The sequence below is a fragment of the Dipodomys merriami genome, unplaced genomic scaffold (genome assembly GCF_024711535.1).
Source record: "Dipodomys merriami isolate MVZ:Mamm:240054 unplaced genomic scaffold, mDipMer1.0.p SCAF_10, whole genome shotgun sequence".
NCBI classification, from domain to species: Eukaryota; Metazoa; Chordata; class Mammalia; order Rodentia; family Heteromyidae; genus Dipodomys; species Dipodomys merriami.
In genome coordinates this window covers 1,532,008-1,550,916 of record NW_027202271.1, presented here as the reverse complement: position 1 = coordinate 1,550,916, position 18,909 = coordinate 1,532,008, and the positions used below count along the sequence as shown (strand labels likewise).

Here is an 18,909-nt window from a genome sequence, read left to right as displayed (position 1 = left end):
TTCAGCTATTTGGTGGTTAGTTGGAGATAAGAGTATCAGACTCTTCTTCCTGGGCTAGCTTTGAACAACAATCCTCAGATCTCAACCTTCTGAGTAGCTAGGATTACAGGTATGAACTACTAGCACCTGGTTTACTGATATCCTTTTAATAAATGGCTATTGGTTTCTAATACTTGCAAGTTGAGAACCCTCTAGATAGAACATAACTGTGTCATGTCATATCAAATATCTTATCTAGGGAGAGATGGAGGAGAACAGTGAAAGAATAACACTGATCAAGACGCACTGGACTCATAAAAACATGTTCATCAAACCCCTCTGCACAATGACTTAGCAATAAACTATCAGAAATATTTAATCTAGCTTATATTTCACAAAGTTAAGTACAAATAAGACTCCAGATTCTCTGTATTCACAACTAATATTTAATCATTACTTTGCCTTTTGAATGTACATCCCTACACAGAGAGGAACTGAAACAGTACTTAAAAGAAACTTTCCCTGTGGAAGCAGAGGTGTTGTTCGAGCAGCCTCCTCCCTGCCAGAGTATTTCTAGACAGAACTTCCAGAAACACAAGGCAAGCAACAGGAAGCTGAATGTCTGCTGGATGTCTGATTACAATTCCAGTAAGCCTTACCTGAGATGGTAAGTGAGAAAATTTTCAAATCTGCTGACTTTCATTACTTCTAGCTTCTGTGTCTTTTTTTCTTTAAATTATATTTTTATTTTCCTTAAGTAGCTGTACCAAGGAGTTACCATTCAACAAATTAGTTTACGAATATGACGCAAAATTCTCCCCAATCACTCCCAAACCTATCCTTCCTCACAATTATTTTATTTATAGCCTATGCACTGAATTCTATGACTGCATCCTCCCCTGCCCCCTCCAATCGATGTCGTGGAGTTTTTTTTTTGTTGTTGCTTGTTTTTGTTGGTTTTTTCTTGGTCCCAATTCTGGGGTTTGAACTTAGGGCCAAGCACTGTCCCTAAGCTTTTGTCCTCAAGGACTGCATTCTACCACTGGAGCCACAGCACTACTTCTGGCTTTTTGGTAGTTAATTGGAGATATGAGTCTCAAGGCCTTTCTTGGCTGGGCTGGCTTCGAACTATGATTTTTCAGATCTCAGCTTTTTGAATAGTTGGGATTATAGGCATGAGCTACTGGTGCCAGTTGTGGTGGATCTTTGGGCAGAGCTATGGGTCCAGGATGTGTGGGTAAGTCTGAATCTAGAATAACTGGCAGTGGGGTGGCAGAGGAGAGACATTTCTTAATCAAGGAAAGAAGTAAATAACCATTTTGGTTTTGCTTTACAGATGCTCTGATCAGCTTCATTGTTGCTGTTGTTGTTTTGCTTTTCATTTTGCTTGTCTTTTTTTTTTTTCCTACTGTGAGAATAAGAGTAGTAATCATCTGGGGTATGTTACCATTGTTCCTTGGAATGGCTTTCAAAGCCATGTTTACTGTCAGGGTACTGTCAGCTGGGGTGCAGTATCTGCAGGCCAGTGGGATGCTACTTCAGCCCATGATGGTAAGATGGGCACTTCCTCCTTGTTACTACCTCTAATCCAGTGTTTCATTAGCTCTCCTACACCTAAGCGCCTATGAATCCAAAGCAAAGACTAAAAATATTAAAAATAATTCTCTAAGAAGAGAAATTTGGGAAAACACATATATTAAATACATCAGAGATTTCCCTAGTTCTTGCTGAATACTCATGCTAAATAGCAGGGTTTTTTTTTTTTCTTTTTTCTTTCTTCTTTTGCGCCAGTTCTGGGTCTTGAACTCAGGGCCTAGCCTCTGCCCTTGAACTTCTTTCGTTCAAGGCTAGCACTCTACCACTTGAGCCGCTCTACTTCTGACTTTTTAATGGAGAGTAGTTTTAATGGAGAGAAGGGTCTCATAGACTTTCCTGCCCAGGCTGGCCTCAAACTCTGATCCTCAAATCTTGAGTAGCTAGGATTACAGGCATGACCCACCAGCTCCTGGCCAGTTCTTTATTTTAAAAATGAGTAGAATGAATCCTACTCAGTAGCTAGGACAGTAGTAAGAGCCTGTATTTTTGGTACTATGGAGGCAGCTTTCACTAGTTAGGTTGTGTGTGGTTAGGCAACACTTCCATCTATCTGTGATTTTGTAGTGTGCTTCTAAAGCTGTAACGGCAGCTACAAATGGATCACTGAAGATGAATACATAGCAATGGAGAAACTATCCTGTGAAGCTTGGGACACCTGCACAAGCATCTTGTAAGTGACATCATAGCTCTATAATTACAACTCAGTGGCTGGTTCAACAATGTTCCTGGAGAAATTCAGGAGCCATACAGAAGGTGTGAAAGGTTCTTTAGTGATTATATAGCTTATTCTCTCATCCTAGGAAATCCTTTCCCCTGTAGTGATGAAGAAGTAGATGATGCAGGGTGATTTTCTTCTTTCTTCTCCCTCCAGCTTCTTTTCCTCCTCCTGATCTTTTTCTTCCTCCTCCATCCTCCTGTTCCTCCTCCTGATCTTCTTCTTCCTCTTCCTCTTCCTCTTTTCTTCCTCTTGCTCCTCTTTCATCCCATCTTCCTTTTCCTCCTCCCCTTCCTTCCCTCTTTTCTCAATAAGTAATTCTACATATTTGGAGAAGTATTAGGACCCCAGTTGCTACAGATTTTAGGGCACAATGGATACTGATCAGTCAAAAATTCAGTGGATTCCCAGAGTGACATTTTCAATACTATTCATAATAAACATTCCAGTATCATCAATTATTTCAATAGGTACTTTTTAAACCTACAGTCCAATGTTGCTATGCAATTTAGAGTACACTGATTTCCAGCAGGGAAAGTCCAGTGAGCGTTCCTTGAAGTGGGTGGCCCTATGCTTATTCATTCTTTCACTACCTGTGGGCAGCAGGATAAAATATCTCAATGATTCTTACCTTTTTCCTACAGAAAAATGTCTATCTCTTTCTCTCCAAAGGCCAATTCATGCTAACTAGTTTGATTTTAGTTTTTTTCTCCTTATGAAAAACTTGACATGGTTTCCACATTAATTGTACATGCATTATTAGCACAACCATTGTTTTTATATATTTAATACATTGGAAGATATTCTCTTTGCTTGGGTTTAAGTCAGAGACTTATAACAAAGGAAACTATAAGATGACTTAAAATGACTTTGGGTTTTTTTTTCTATTGCTGTATTTTGTTTTTGTTTTTGTGCCAGTACTGGGGCTTAAACTCAGGACCTACCTTAATTGAGCTTAATTGCTCAAGGCTGGTGCTCACCACTTGAACTGTAATTTCCCTTATGGCTTATTGCTGGTTAATTAGGAAAAAAAGAGTCTTATGGATTTTTTTTTTCTAGGCTGGCTTCTAATTCTGATCCTCAGACCTCAGCCTCCTGCATAGCTAGGATTACAGTTGTAAACTCTGTGCCCAGCCTAAACATGACTTTGAGGTTAATGCTGGGAACCATGCATTATACAGTTTGGCCTGGCCCCTGGCCACAGTACTGCCTGAACCACATCCCATGGAGGTGATGAGTGCACACAGAGCACTTCTGTGCTATGTACTCTCAATAGAGTGCTGACTCTCTGTGATGATGACTTCTGATGTCGGCCTTCCCCTGTCAACAGTGGCCAAAACAGAAGTCTACAGTTGGCTCCTAGGACAAGTGAATACTTCTAAAAATGAACATGTGTGACATTGTGCCTTTACTTAAGAAAAACAAGTAGAAAAAAAAGTCTTTCAGATAGATTCATAGATGATGACAAAAATAATAGCCTAAGTTATCTTCTCCATATAACTCGAAACAACTTATATATTGGGAATTCTTCTGATCACTTACTCAAGCAAGTAACATTCATTTCTGATTATTGTGCCCATATTGTTGCTGTTAAATTTTTTGACTTGAACTAAGAGCCAGGACACTGTCCTCTAGCTACTTTGTTCAAGGTTGGCACTCTACTGCTTGAGCCACCTCCACTCTTCTGGCTTTTAGCTGTTTAACTGGAGTTAAGGGTTTCATAGATTTTCTTGCATGAACTGGCTTTGAACCCTGACCCTCACATCTCAGCCTCTTGACTAGCTGCTAGAATCCACCTTGCTCATTAACGTTTTTTTAATCTATCCAAATCTCAACACTTCTATCAGTCTTAAGTGCCATTAGCTTTGTTTGACTAAAGCACAAGGGTTGGTTTTTAATGCTGATGTCCTCTGGGGACAGGCAGTCAAGGAAGCACTCTCTGGTCACACATGCAACATTATTGTATGCGCATGCTTCCTTCCTCATCTGAAGAAGACTGTTAAACCCTCAGTCTGTGTTCCACACAGCAGATGTAGAGGAAGATAAGCAAAATGTGCTTTTTTTTTTTACCACCAAAGCCCAGTGGTCAGAACTAGGTAGGTTGGCCAGCCTGGCTCCAGAACTGGTACGCATCCACAATGTGAACTTTAGTCACCCTGAGGTTCTACTAGTTGGGCAAAAGGGAGACTTCCTATGAATAGGAAGGCAGAGTTGTCAGTCATGACACTCTTTCATGGTAGTTAAAGAACCTTGTCTTTCAACAGTTTCTCCTGTTATATGGTAGCCTTTCTTGATTCTTCCCCTGAATGCTTAATGACAGACTGGGTTACAATTATATACCCCAACACTGACATATATGCATATACTGCATATACAATGCAGATTTTCTATCTGCCTGCCTATGTAATCTATGTATCTATCTATGTATGTATCTATCTATCTATTGTGCCAGTCCTTGGGCTTGAACTCAGGGCCTAAATGCTGTCCCTGAACTTTCACTGTCAAAACTAGTGTTCTACCACTTGAGCCACAGTTCTACTTTGAGCTTTTGTTGGTTATTTGGACATAAAGAGACATACTATCCTGCCTAATCTGGCATTAAACTGAGATCCTCAGATCTCAGCTTCCTAAGTAGCTAGGGCTACAGGCATGAGCCACCAGCACCTGGCTAATTTTTATTTTTGGTCCATTATTGGTTTCACTCTCTCCCTTGGATTTTTCACTCAAGATTGGTATTCTATCACTTGAGACATGGCTCCACTTCTGGCTTTTTGGTGGCTAATTGGAGAGAAGAGTCTCTTGGACTTTCCTGCGTGGGCTGGCTTTGAACTGTGATCCTCATATCTCAGCCTCCTGAGTAGCTAGGATTACAGGCGTGAGCTACCAGTGTCTAGCATGCATTGATAATTAATGTACATTTAGACTCACAAGTCCTTGAAAACAAGAGCTAAGTTTTATTTGGCTCTGTATATATAATAAATAGTTAACTTATTAATGAATCTACTCATAAGTCTTTTCACTTGTCACAAGTAATAACTTTTGTGATGTTTAAAAGTTTATTTCATTCCTAACTGCTTCCTGAGCAGCCTAGCTACTTTCTAGAGTGATTTTATATAGTCTAAGTTTTCCTACCAACATCCATCCTGAATTATATCAAAAGTCTAAAGGAAGCTAGGAGCTGGTGGCTCACTCCTTTAATCCTATAGCTTCTGAAGAGTCTGAGATCTAAGGATTGAGATTCAATCCTCTTATCTCCAACTAATCACTGAAAGTAGAGGTGTGGCTCAAGAGGTAGGAATGCTAATCTTGAGCAAAACAGCTCAGGGACAGGGCTCAGACACTGAGTTCAAACCCCAGTATCAGCACACAGAAAGAAAGAGAAGAAGAGAGGGAGAGGGGGAGAAAGAGAGGGAGAGAGGGAGAGAGAGAGAGAGGCAGGGAGGAATGGAGGCAGGTAGGAAAGGAAGGGAGGCAGGTAGGGAGGGGAGGAAGGAAGGAAGGAAGGAAGGAAGGACAGAAAGCTTGATGAGGGCTGGTATAGGTAATCTGTATTGTGTAGTACAAGTTATGAATGGCTTCATAAGCTGATATTCACCCTTTCTTTCTGAACATCTCCACTGCTGCTGAGGTGGGTGGTCTGGCATGCTCTGGCTCCGTGATATACAGGCTGTACTTTCCAGCCCTCGGGCTGGGGACTGAGCCCACTGATTTGCTTTGGAGATGGCAGCAGGTATGACACAGTCAAAAGTTTGTAGTGTTTATGTTTTAGGCTTTCTCTCTTACACCTTGCTATAGTCATGAGAAAAACATGCCTGGGCAGCCAATCACAGTTCTCTTCTAAGCTGAAGAACTATTCAAGTGGTTTCCTTGTGTTAGCAAATTTAAGGTCTCTAATTCTTGAAGGTTTATTCTATTTTCACCCATTTCTTGACTGTTGAGAGTCCTTTTGTCTCTGGAAAGCAGTATGGAGGTTCCTCAAAAGACTCCACATAGAGCTCCCATATGACCCAGCAATCCCACTTCTTGGCATTTACAAGGTAATATAAAGCTACCAGCGCAACTATGTTTATCATAGCATTATTCACCATAGCTAAGATATGGAACCAACCCAGATGTCCCTCAGTAGATAAATAGATCAAGAAAATGTGGCATATATATTATATTATATATATATATATATATATATATATATATATATATAAAATGGAATTCTATGCTTCCATCAGAAAGAATAACACGGCCCCATTTGTTAGGAAATGGAAAGACTTGGAAAAAATTGTATTAGATGAAGTAAGCCAACCCAAAGAAATATAGGTTCCATGTTTTCTCTTATTTGCAATAATTAGTATACATCTAGGATCTTCTCAGATGAGCAGAAAAGCCCAAAAGCTATGTACATATGACCATATAAGATGATGTAAAGTGAAATGAACCCCAAGGTATAGACACAAGAGGTTTTTCTTTGTCGTCATTGTTTTTAATGTACTATGTAATTTTTTTTTGTTTCTTTTGTATTTTCTTACTCCTATCGTATAACTCCTGTTGTCGTGGTATTTGATTTTGGTATCCTGCATCTTGTATATACATTTATCTAATTTGGGGAGGGAAAGGGGAATAACAAAATGCTGAAACAAGGACACAGGATAATCCATTGCAACAATGATACAAGACACTATGTTGGAGATGATCTTTACAACATCTTGGAGGGGGAGGAGAAGGGGAGAGAAGGGATAGTAGGAGAAAGACAAAGGAGGGGGTAACAATGTTCGACAAGAAATGTATTCATTACCTTATTCATGTAACTGTTAAACCTCCCCCGCCCTCCCTCCCAGTACAGCATCTTTACAATAAAATACAATTTTAAAAGAGTCTTTGTGTGTGTGTGTGTGTGTGTGTGTGTGTGTGTGCACGCGTGCATACGTGTGCACACGTGCATGTGCATAGGCACATACTCAGGCTTGAACTCAGGGCCTGGGGGCTATCCCTTAGCTTTTTCATTCAATGCCGGTGTTCTACCACTTGATCCACAGCTCTACTTCTGGCTTTTGTTTGTTCACTGGGCATAAGTTTCTTTCCTCACTGGAGCTAGCATCAAACCATGATCCTCAGACCTCAGCCTCCTGAGTAGTTAGAATTACAGGTGTACCTTGTGATTGGGCAGGATTTTTAAGCAACCAATAAAATTCACTGAGACTATAGAGAGCATGTTTCTTTAGTTGTATGGCCAGGCTCCACCCTAGACAAGATATATTCATTTTCAATTTGATACATATAAAAAGGAATATGTGAACCACAGGAATGGAATAAATGCTGAGGACATAAGCAATGTGTTAAATAGATTATAGTCATATTATATTTTAAATTCACAAGGATTCTACCCTTACTAGGACAAAAAAGCTATCCAATAAGTTATTTTAAATACTGGATAAATAAAAAACACATATTAAAATTCTTGCTAGGTATTGGTGGCTTATGTCTGTAACCCTATCTACTGAGGAAGCTGAGTTTTGAGGTTCATGATGCTAAGTCAGCCTGGGAAGAAAAGTCCATGAGGCTCTTATCCCAGTGAAGCAGCAAAAAGGGCAGCAGTGGAGGTGTGGCTCAAGTGCTTGGCTTCAGCCTTGGGCGAAAAAGCCCAAGAGAGCATGAGGCCCTGAGTTCAATACCAAGATATACAAAAAAATTCTACTTAGATGACAAAGAAGCTACAATTGATATGTTCTTCTGGTTTCTTTGTTTAATTTTTGAAGATTATTTTTAAGTAGTTGTACATGTCATTTTATGAGTATAGTGCGTCATGTTCCATGTCACCCCTTCCATCCTTCTTCGCTATTTCTTCCAACTCCACCCACCCCTCAAGTTCCCTGGCTCCATTTTCATCTATGTACATTGGATCTTATGACTCTATTCACCTACTTTTCCCTTCTCCATTCATCCCTACCCAAAATATACCCTGCAAATTCTTATTATAAGTTATTAGTAATGTTAGACATTCAAAGAGCACATGGAAAACCATGCTCTTTGAGTAGAACAATGGGCCTATATTATGAGTCCAAGTCTGAGTGCTGAATATGTGATCTATTTTAAACGACTTCAAGTCAAATGTTCAGAGTTGTGTATATCGGAAAATATCCTCTGGAAGTGAACCAATGGCCTTGATGGATCAAACACTGAAGCCCATAGGCACAGCATCTGGACCACCCTGACCCCACATCTCAAAGGAACACAGAAGTGACAGAGGCCAGTGAAAGGCAACAGCAGAAAGCCGGAAGCTGTACTGCAGAGTGAGGGCCTCTCCAGGCTCCCGTCTTCAGGATCCAGTGTGACACTATTGGCTAGCCCATCCTTGCTGTCTGATATCCCACTGCTGACTTCCACTCTATTCTTATGGCCACCACTGAAAAGAGACCAGAGACCAGAGCTTCATCAGTTAACAGGAAGATGGGAAGGAAGGGAGAGGAAACAGACTCAACTGTTTCAGAATGAGATGTGACTACAAAGAGCAGAGATGATGCCAAGGACACAAGGAACACACTACATTTAATCTAGAAGAATTTAGGAAAAAGATAAGTTACCGCTGCCAGTCCTGGGGCTTGAACTCAGGGTCTGGATGCTATCCCTAAGTTTTTCTTGCTTATGGCTAGCACTCTAACATTTGAGCCACAGCTCCACTTCTGGTTTTTTTGCTGGTTAATTGTAGATAAGAATCCCATGGACTTTCCGGCCTGGGCTGGTTTTGAACCATAATCCTCAAATCTCAGCCTTACTAGTATCTAGGATTACAGGTGTGAGCCACCAGCATCCAGCTAGTGACACTATTTTTTTTTATGTGTTATATTATTTTTGTGCCTATACTAGGACATTAACTCAGGGCCTGGACATTGTCCCTTAGCTTTTGTTCTCAAGGCTGGTGCTCTACCACTTTTGAGCCACAGTTCTACTTTTGGGAATAAGAGTCTCACAGACTTTCCTGCCCAAGCTGGCTTTGAACCGTGGTCCTCAGATATCAACCTCCTGAGTGGCTAGGATGATGGGGATAAGCCACCAGTGCCTGGCTAGTAAAGTTCTTCTTGATCAGTTTATGACATAAAGTAAGTGTTGTAACTACTATATACAAAATACAGCAGAATTACAATGTGAGAGGAAGGAAGACTCTTTATTAACCCCAAAATGAATATAATCAGTCACATTTTTAAAAAATGGCTAGCTGGATATACCTTCTAAGATTATTTTTAGAATTAAGTAACATGAAATCAAAAAGGCTTAGTCATCTAAAATATGGCAGCGCCTTTGACAAGTATCACATAATTTAGGTATTCACTGCAGAAATATTCAGATTACTTGAGAATGAACAATGCTGTGGTGTCCAGGGTGGCATTTCTGTGGCAGTATGAATAGCCTGGTGCTCACTAATGCTCTCGTCAGGATAATGAAACTCACCTAGTCTGACTTGAAGTCAGTCTGACTTGAGGATCAGTTTTAGAATTAGCCAAGTGACTACAAGACTAGGAAAGTAGTTCTGTAGTTACCATAGCAACTTTGAAGAAATTCCCAAAATATGTGGTTGCATTTGTAATAGTTTTTTTTTTTTTTCCTTTCATTTTTTGAGGGATGGTGGGGGACTAGTACTGCAGGCTTCAACTCAGGGCCTAAGCACTATTCTTTAGCTTTTTTTCACTCAAGTCTGGCACTCTACCAGTTGAGCCACAGTTCCACTCCTGGCTTTTTGGTGGTTAATTGGAGATAAGTGTATCAAGAAATTTTCTGCTTGGGCTGGCTTTGAAGCACAGCCCTCAAATCTCAACCTCCCGCAGTAGCTAGGATTAGAGACATGAGCTGTTGGTGCCTGGTTAAGATTTTCTATCTTTTAAGTTTAGGTTCCTCCCTATATTTAAATTTTATAATTTATGACCTACTTGCAACATAATTTGGCAAAAATGGTTTGTACTGCTTTCTAAATCTAAAGAGCTTCCCATTTGTTTTGTGCCACGTGTAAAGGGTGAAGATTGTACACAGTTTTGAAGTAAACTTCTAATTACTTGGAATGGACACAGGATTTGCTGAGAAGGCTGAATCCATTAGGAACAACTACATATTCAAGCAACAATGCTTCCTTCATTTTTTTGTGCCTTGGTCAGTATGTTCAAATCAGACACTCATATTAGCAGGTTTCAGAGGAGAGTTGGGTATGCAGCTTTAGTGGTAAGGCACTTACCCAGTATATGAGAGTTCCTGGGTTCAGTCCTCTGAGATTTTTAAAAAATTTTATTTGTTATTATTAAGGTATTGTACAAGGGGGTTTCATAAGTCAGGTAAGAAGGGCATTTCTTTTTGGACAATGTCACCACAGCCTTTGCTTACTTCCAGTTCAAATATAATCTTTTAGTATTTTCAGAAATGAACAAGAACCCAAAAATACTATAACAAACCTGGACAAAAAGAGTCCTTTTATCCAGGTGTGGTGACTCACACCTGTAATCTTAGCTACTCTAGAGACTGAGATCTGAGGTCAATGTTCAAAACCAGTATGGACAAGATAGTCTATGAAATTCTTATCTCCCCAAGCCAGTAAAATGCTGGGAATAGAGCTGTGTCTCAAATGGTAGAGCACTAGCCTTCAGCAGAAAAGATAAGGGACAGCACCCAGGTCCTGATTTCAAATCCCACTACTGACACACACACATAGAGTCTTTTTGTAAGTAAGAAATTCTGACAATGCTTTAACCATAAGACCTTCCTGCCCTTTCTCTAAAAGAAAAAAAAAATCTAAATGAAAAGAATCCTCTAAACTGAAGGTTATTTTCCTGGAGGTGATTTAGAAAACACAGTCTGTAATTCTAGTTCTGAAGAGGAAAAAGAATCTTTTATTACATTTGGATGAGATTTGAGTTTTGAGGAATCATTGCTTGGCTGTGAGGAGCTGCTGCTTGCTCACATTTGTTCACATTTCCTCCCACATGGCTAGCTCGTCGGTAACAGCTGAACTCGTGGAATGGGTTGGAACTCTTCATGTAACCCAAGGGCCATAGGTCATTATAAACCATAAATTCCTACTCCCTGGGGAGTGGGGGATGTGGACTTTCCCTTTCTGTTATTCCACAATCTCTGTGACACAAAATGAAGCATGTGACAAGAAGGCTGCCAATATATATATATATATATATATATATATATATATGGTGGATAGCTTATAATACTCAACTTCAAAATCAATCTGAAATAATACTTAACCTAGCAATTTCTATGAAAAGAGAAGGCTGTCCTCCAGAAAAGCCCCCAAAGGATTTCAAATGTCTAGTTCCACTGAAGTAATAGAAATTCTAAAGGGTTGAGAGAAAGAGATTAATTTGCCCAAGTCATTTTTCATATTCAAAAGAGGGGCTGAGGCGGGCACCAGTGACTGTGTCATGCCTGTAATCCTAGCTATTCAGGAGGTTGAGATCTGAGGATTGCAGTTTGAAGCCAGCCCTGACAGAAAAATCTGTGAGATTCCACAAAAGTGGAAGTGTGTGGTTCAAGTGGTTGAATACCAGCCTTGAGTGAAAGAGCCCTGAATCAGACTTCTAATCTCAGTACTGGCAACCAAAAAAGGAAACAAACAAAAAACATTTCCAGTGAGCCACCAGGCAGGAAATTAAATTAACAATGAGTTAATTCCAGTAACTAAATATAATTGTAAGTCCTGGGCCTGATAGGTTGGTTATAAACTAGATATTTCAGGCCCAGAGACAAAGGACATGTATTTTCTTGCATATGTGGAAGTTAAAACTAATTTATAATTGTACAACTAAAAATGCATGGGGTTGTATGCAAGTGCACACAAATATATTAACCAATTTTTTTTTCAGATGAGAATTCAAATGATGTAATTCCTTCGAAAGGTTAACTCATAGTCCAAGGAAATGACTACCAGGAAACCAGTATTTGAAAGGGGGAGGGTGGAACCAAGGAGAGGGGGTAGATGGATGAAGAGAGGTGAAGGAGGGAGAAGAGTCATAAAATTCAACTCTTAGCCCACAAAACTGAGAAAATTGGGAGGGAAGAGGTGGGGTTTACTAGGGATGGGGAAGACTGATAGAAGGGGTAACACTGATTAAGATGTTTTGCATTTATAAACTGACTCATTTAATGGCAACTTAAAGATAATGGAAATAGAATTTTTAAAAAATGTTTAAAATCATATGTAAAAAGCTCTTTTCTAAGGCCAAAGAAAAAAATGTTATGCTGCATTTCCAAATAAAGTATGAAAATTGAAAAGCTAATGTTTACAGCTATAAAACACTCAGTCAGACTTGTCTAACTTGTAACAAGTTTAGTCATCTTGGCTATTTGCATGAGATGGAGAAGAAAGGCAAATAAGAAAATGTGGAAAGATTGGAACCTATACTTCATGTATCTTAGAATCTGCTAGGTGCTCTGGGTAGCTTCACAGATCTTAGCTTCCTGAGCAGCTAAGATTAAAGGCATGAACCACTGGCAGAAAACAGCCCCTGTTTTAAGCTTTCAGTAAATTTGATAAATATAAGATTAAGTTAGAGGAAAGATTGTTTAAGGCAAGAAGCTGGCAGAGAAAGGACCAAACTCAACTGCAAAAAATTCACATTTCACGAAGAGACTGGAATTAAGCTTAGTTGGAAACAGGTCCATAGGGCTTTTGAAGTGCCTAATGATGAAAATTTCAGGTTGTTGCTAGTTGAAATGTAAGTTGGAGGACAGGAAGGAAAATTTTGGTTCTAGAAATGTGTTTCCAGAGTCAAAAAGAAATTCATCTTCCACCAGAAGTAGACATGAGTTTCCCTAATTCAGTGTCTTGGTAAAAGAAAGAATATGAACTTGTATAAGACAAGGAAGGAAAACAACAAAATAACTTGTTTCTTCTAAGTTTTAGTTTAGAAGCTCTGAGATGTCTTTTCCTTTATGAAAAATTTCCAGTCCTTGAGATATCTATAAATATGAACTTAAGCCACTGGAATTCAGTATGGGAAGAAAGGAGGACACACAGGATCCTAATGTCACATGATCCCAGGTGTCAGTGATCAATGATTCTTTTCAGATGTTTTCTTTGCTTTTAAATTGCCTTCTGGGTGGGAAGATAGGGATGTGCAAATATTCTGTAATAGCTTAAAGATGGTGGCTCATGCCTGAAATCCTACTACACAGGAGGTTGAGATTTGAGCATCATGGTTTAAAACAAGCCCCCGCAAAATAATCCATGAAACTTTTATCTTCAAATAACCACCAAACAGCCAAAAGTGGCTCAAGTGGTAGAGTCTTGAGTAAAAAAGCAAAGGGGCTGCAACCAGGTCCTAAGTATAAGCCCCAGAACTGGCATCCACACACCAACTCCCCTGAATAAAGTATTCAAATACCCAGTCTCACATAAAATGTTTCTTGGATGGTTAAATGGAAATGGTCTTTAGCAATTTGTTACTAAGTTTTTTATTTTTTCACTTATTTTGCTGTTCTGACTACTATGTTTTACATCTAATTATGTTATATAAAACAATACATAGTTTATATGTTCATATAACACCTATATAACTTATGTAATATGCAACAAACATATAAATATACTATAAAACATTCTTACAAAACTTAACTATTTTTTTGCTTTATTTTTTTGTGCATTGTGCTCTTTCTTGGCTTTTCTGCTCAAGGTCAACACTCTACCATGTGAACCACACCTGCACTTCTGGCTTTTTGCTAGTTAAATGGAGATAAGTCTCTCAGATTTGTGTGCCTAGGCTGACTTTGAATCATGATTCTCAGATCTCAGCTTCTTTAGTAGTCAGGATTACAGGCATGAGCCTAGTCTCCTAGCTGATATGTTTGTTTCAGAGATTATCTTGAATATCTCACTTGAAAGTATTTTTCACCTTACATATGATTTAAAACTAAGAATATGTTGAAAAGACAATCAAATTTGATCTATCATTTTCAGCTACTGCTTCGACACACACATTAATCAAATTGAGATTATTTTATAAACTTCCACATGCACCCTGATTTCTGAAATGGAGCTCTGGTAGAAGGGTCTGTGTTGCTAAATGTACTGAGGTCCCTGTGAACCACACTGGGGTGAATGCATAAAGCTTAAAGAAAAAAAGAAACAAATGTTTGGCAAAACATTTGAAAAATCTGCAAATGTTGGCAGGTGCTGATGGCTCATGCCTTTGTTCCTAGTTGCTTAGCAGACTGAGATCTGTTCTCGGTTCAAAACCAGCTTGGGTAGGAAAGTTCATGAGACTCTTCTCGAAAGAACCACCCCCAAATCAGAAGTGGAGATGCAGCTCAATTGGTACAGTGCCAGTCTTGAGTGAAGAAGCTGAGGGACAGCATCCAGGCCCTGAGTTCAAAAGCCAGTTATCAATACACACAAAAATTCTTGACAAGTGTAGTGTTAAATCGGACATTCCTAGTAGCCTAGCAGAAAATTAGTCATGGTTGTTGTTTTGGGGACTGAGTAGCATTTATGTTTGTAGAAATTATTAGAACAAATAAACCTACTGGGGAAAGAATCTGGAATCCTAGTATCTAAATTATACAACAAAGGGCATGTGGTTTCACAGAGACCAGATGAGCTCTGGGGGGCAGGAAGTACTCACCCTCTTCTGTTCCTTTACATACTCTATCAGCTCCTCCCTTGTTCTCCGCACTGCCTCCTCCACAGCCTTTGCACTTCGCTTCTGCTCTTCTCTTATTGCTGCCTCAACAGTTTCCTGTATGGGAGGCAGAGAAAGAATGTCAGGGAGGTACGCACCAGGCACCAGATGGGCCATTTTATATACACTAACACGGTGGCTCATACCTATAATCCTAGCTACTCAAACGACTAGGATATGAGGATCACAGTTCCAAGACAGCTTGGACAGAGAAAAATCCATGAGACTCTTATCTCCACCTAACAGCAAAAAAACAGAAGTGGAGCTGTGTCTCAGGTGATAGAGAACCAGTGTTGAGCAAAAAACCCAAGTGAGAGAGCAAGGATGGCACAGTAAACAAAGAAACAACCCTGTTCACTGGACAAGAGCTCATTCATTCCAACAAGAGTATGGACTTCTAATGGTTCTGGTATTTATGTGGTTGCACTGTTGGTTGTTCAGAGGAGTTAGCCTACTACAGTCTTACCCTGCATATATTATACTTTGTTTGTGTATATGTGCATATGACCCTGTATATGCTTTCATATATGTTTGTAATTTAGTTCTAACTTTCACCTATGAGAGGAACATATATGATATCTTTCAGCAAGGACATAGTACTATTCTTCCTGATGGATTAACGATAAGTCCCACACTCTCACAATTCCACTGTGCATGTGTTGTGTACATGTGTGTGTATCTACATCTACAGCTATATCTATTCACATCTATGTATCTCACATTTTCTTGATCAGTCATCCGCTGTTGGGCATCTGAATTGTTTCTATGCCTTGACTATGGTGAATAGTGTAGTAATGAACATAGATGTGCAGGCGTCTTTACTGTGTGCTGCCTTGTAATCTTTGGACAAATGCCCAAGAGCTGTTTCACTGGATCACAATGACATCAAGAAGAGGGGGCAGATGAAGGAAGAGAGGAAGAGTTTGAACAGTCATTACATCCAATGCACACATGTGAAAATGGAAGCAGGTGATTTGAGGGGAGGGGAGAGATTGGGAGGATGGAAGGAGTGGCACTGATTAAGACTCATTGTGCTAATAACCTGACTTATGGAATTGTAACCCCTTTGTATACGTCCTTAAGAATAAATGTTTTTGTCAAAATTGAAAAAAGATGCACTATACTCATAAATTCAAAACTCCTCTGTACAACTACTTAAAGATAATAACCAATTACAAATAAGTATGTCAAAGTGTTTTGGATCTCTTGGAAGTCTCGCAGGATGGTCCTCTGGCCTTGGTCAAAGGGCACAAGAGGGAGGCAGCCTTTCCACAGCAAGCGCCTGGCAGACTCCAATGGCTTCTTCGCCAACCTTCCGTTTGATATTTACATGACAGATTGATTGCCTTCCTGGACTTTGTACTATCTACAGAGGATTTCCAACTTGTGTTTATTCTTCAAGAACACCCGTATACGAAGTTGTTCAATTCCAGTTGAATTTTGCCTTCATACCACAATTCAGTGTGGCCTGGTGGTAAGATTTATTGTTTGTTTGCTTCTTGTGCCAAGTTAAGTTGCTGAGTGCTGGGCACCAAAATAGGAGGCAAAATTTCTACCTGGTAAGCTAAGTGTTTCAAAGAGGAGAGCTCAGTTCCATTCTAGCAACTGCACGTCACCTATGAGATTTCATAATAGAACATTAAGGGGGGAAAAAAGCCTAAAATTCTGAAAAATGTTAGCACTTTTTCAGAAGTAGCAATATTTTCTGCTAAAGTAAGTGTTTCATGGATTAAAATGAAGGTTATAGAAAAAAATTCTTTAGCTCTCAATTATTTACATTGGCACCAACCTTTTTCTATTAGTCAGCAAGACAACCAATTGGAAAATTGAGATTGGGCACAGTTGCACATCCCTGTAGTCCCAATTATAGAAGGGAGGTAAATTACACAGGACTGTGGATGGAGGGCAACTTGAGCAGTAAGTTGGTAAGACTCCATTCTCAACAAATAAGCTAGATGGGGTGTTACATGCTTGTAAATCTCAGCTATGTGAGAACTCTAAGTAGCAGGTTTATGTTCTGAGGCAAGCCAGACAAAAAGCAAGAGACCTTGTTTTTAAATCTTTAGAAAATTATCTTTAGGGCTGGGAAGGTGGCTCAGTGGTAGAGCGCTTGCCTTGCATATATGAGGCCCTGGGTTCGATTCCTCTGCACCACATAAGAAAAAAGAAAAAAGCTGGAAGTGGCACTGTGGCTCAATTGGTAGAGCGCTAGCCTTGAGCTGAAGAGCTGAAGGACAGAGCCCAGGTCCAGAGTTCAGGCCCCATGACCGGAACCCCCTCCCCCCAAAAAAGAAAGAAAATTATCTTTAAATAGTTATAGAAAGGTGTTTCAATTCAACATGTCCATTTATGAGTACAACGCATCTTGATCAATGTCACCCTCCTATCATTCTCCCCCATCTCTCCCAAAATTACCCCTCCCTCCCTTCCTTCAAGCTACCTGGTTCCATTGTCACATGTGTACGTTAATATTATGACTGTGTTTTCTATTTGAAATAGGGAGCTAAAGCAAAAAGGGCTGAGATCATGAATCAAGTGGTAGGGTATCTGCCTAGCAACTGCAAGGCTCTGAGTTCAAATTCCAGTACTGCCAAAAAAATAAACATTTAAACTAACATCAATGGTCACAGCAAAGCACAACAACACGCCCCCAGACAGATGTGGAAGCTCACACCTGTCATCCCAGCTACTCAGGAGGCTGAGACCAGAGGATACTGGCTTTATGCCAGCCCAGCAGGAAAATCTATGAGAATCTTGACCAGCAAAATGCCAAAGAGGAGGTGTGGTTCAAGTGTTAAAATGCCAGGGTTGAGTGAAAAAGCTAAGGGACAGTGACCAGACCCTGAGTTCACGTCTCAGTATTAGCACAAAAGCAAAACAAAACAATGTTACTCCTTCAAAGACAATTCTACTCTTTTCATTAGTAAGTCTATATTACTAAATATTTTTTGTTGCTACTGTATTTTAGAATTCATCAATAAAAATTACCTTTTTTTCCTACGCATTTTGAAGAATCGTCATAACATTCTCTTGGCCTAGAAACCCTAAAAAGTGGCCATACGGCCCTTTATTGAAAAGCATGTGCCCACATCCCATTTAGGGCATGATTCTACAAGCTGGAAATTCAAAAATGGCTCAGCTGTGGATTGCGGCTGGGCTCCACCACGGGTACACCTGTAATGAGATGTCTGGCTACTGCTAACAACAGCCTTAATGACCAAGGGCTCCTCACATCTGTGTGGGTTGCTCATCCTACAGAATTGAGGATGATAAGTTTTTTCATACAGAAGTTGGACAGTTTAAAAATAAAGAATACAATTATGTATTGTCTTTTTTTTTGGTACCATTTACTGGGGGTTGAACTCAGGGCTTGGATGTTATTCCTTAGCTCTTTTTTTTTTTTTTTTTTTTTTTTTTTGCTCAAGGATAGCATTCTAACATTTGAGCCACAGCTCTGCTTTCTGCTTTTTGGTGGTTTGCTGGAGATAACAGTCTCATGGACTTTCCCAGGCTGGCTTTAACCACAACCCTTAGATCTCAGCCTCTTGAGTAGTTAGGGTTACAGGAGTGAGCCACTGGCTACATTAGACTACTCTGAGTAAACATTTATTATGAATCAATCCCTCAATTCTCTTGCAATTGTCTAAATACATTTGCACAATGTGCCAAGAGATCAGACATCTTGTTTATCTGCTAGAAGGTGTCTCTTCCAGACACACCTCCAAGCTGGATGCTTGTTAGCTAATCTGCTGCCCTGATAGACAGCTAGAGCTCCCCAGTCATTCTCTGGAGTGTCTGCTGCTCTTTTCAGTTTAGCCTCTAGTTTTCCATGTTCTAATAGGCATTTGTTCTTTTTTGGTTTGCCTGGCAGAAATGTTTTGCAGGAGATTCCTTAGAAAAGACATGAGTGAAGAAGCTTTGACACTAATTTGTCTGACAAATACCTTCATTTTTACC

General features: G+C 39.7%; 1 protein-coding gene across 12 annotated transcripts in view; it reads right to left on the bottom strand.

Moving 5' to 3' along the window:
* Nucleotides 1-18,909, bottom strand: part of Ccdc91 (coiled-coil domain containing 91) — a 200,792-nt gene that overhangs the window by 20,131 nt on the left and 161,752 nt on the right. For 11 of the 12 annotated variants that reach the window (XM_070038098.1, XM_070038163.1, XM_070038179.1 and 8 more), the window contains one exon: nucleotides 14,896-15,009. In XM_070038098.1, the coding sequence (XP_069894199.1) occupies nucleotides 14,896-15,009 (114 nt within the window). Of the gene's footprint in view, nucleotides 1-8,586; nucleotides 8,688-14,895; nucleotides 15,010-18,909 lie in introns of those variants that run through there. The other variant, XM_070038107.1, reaches the window with a different exon arrangement.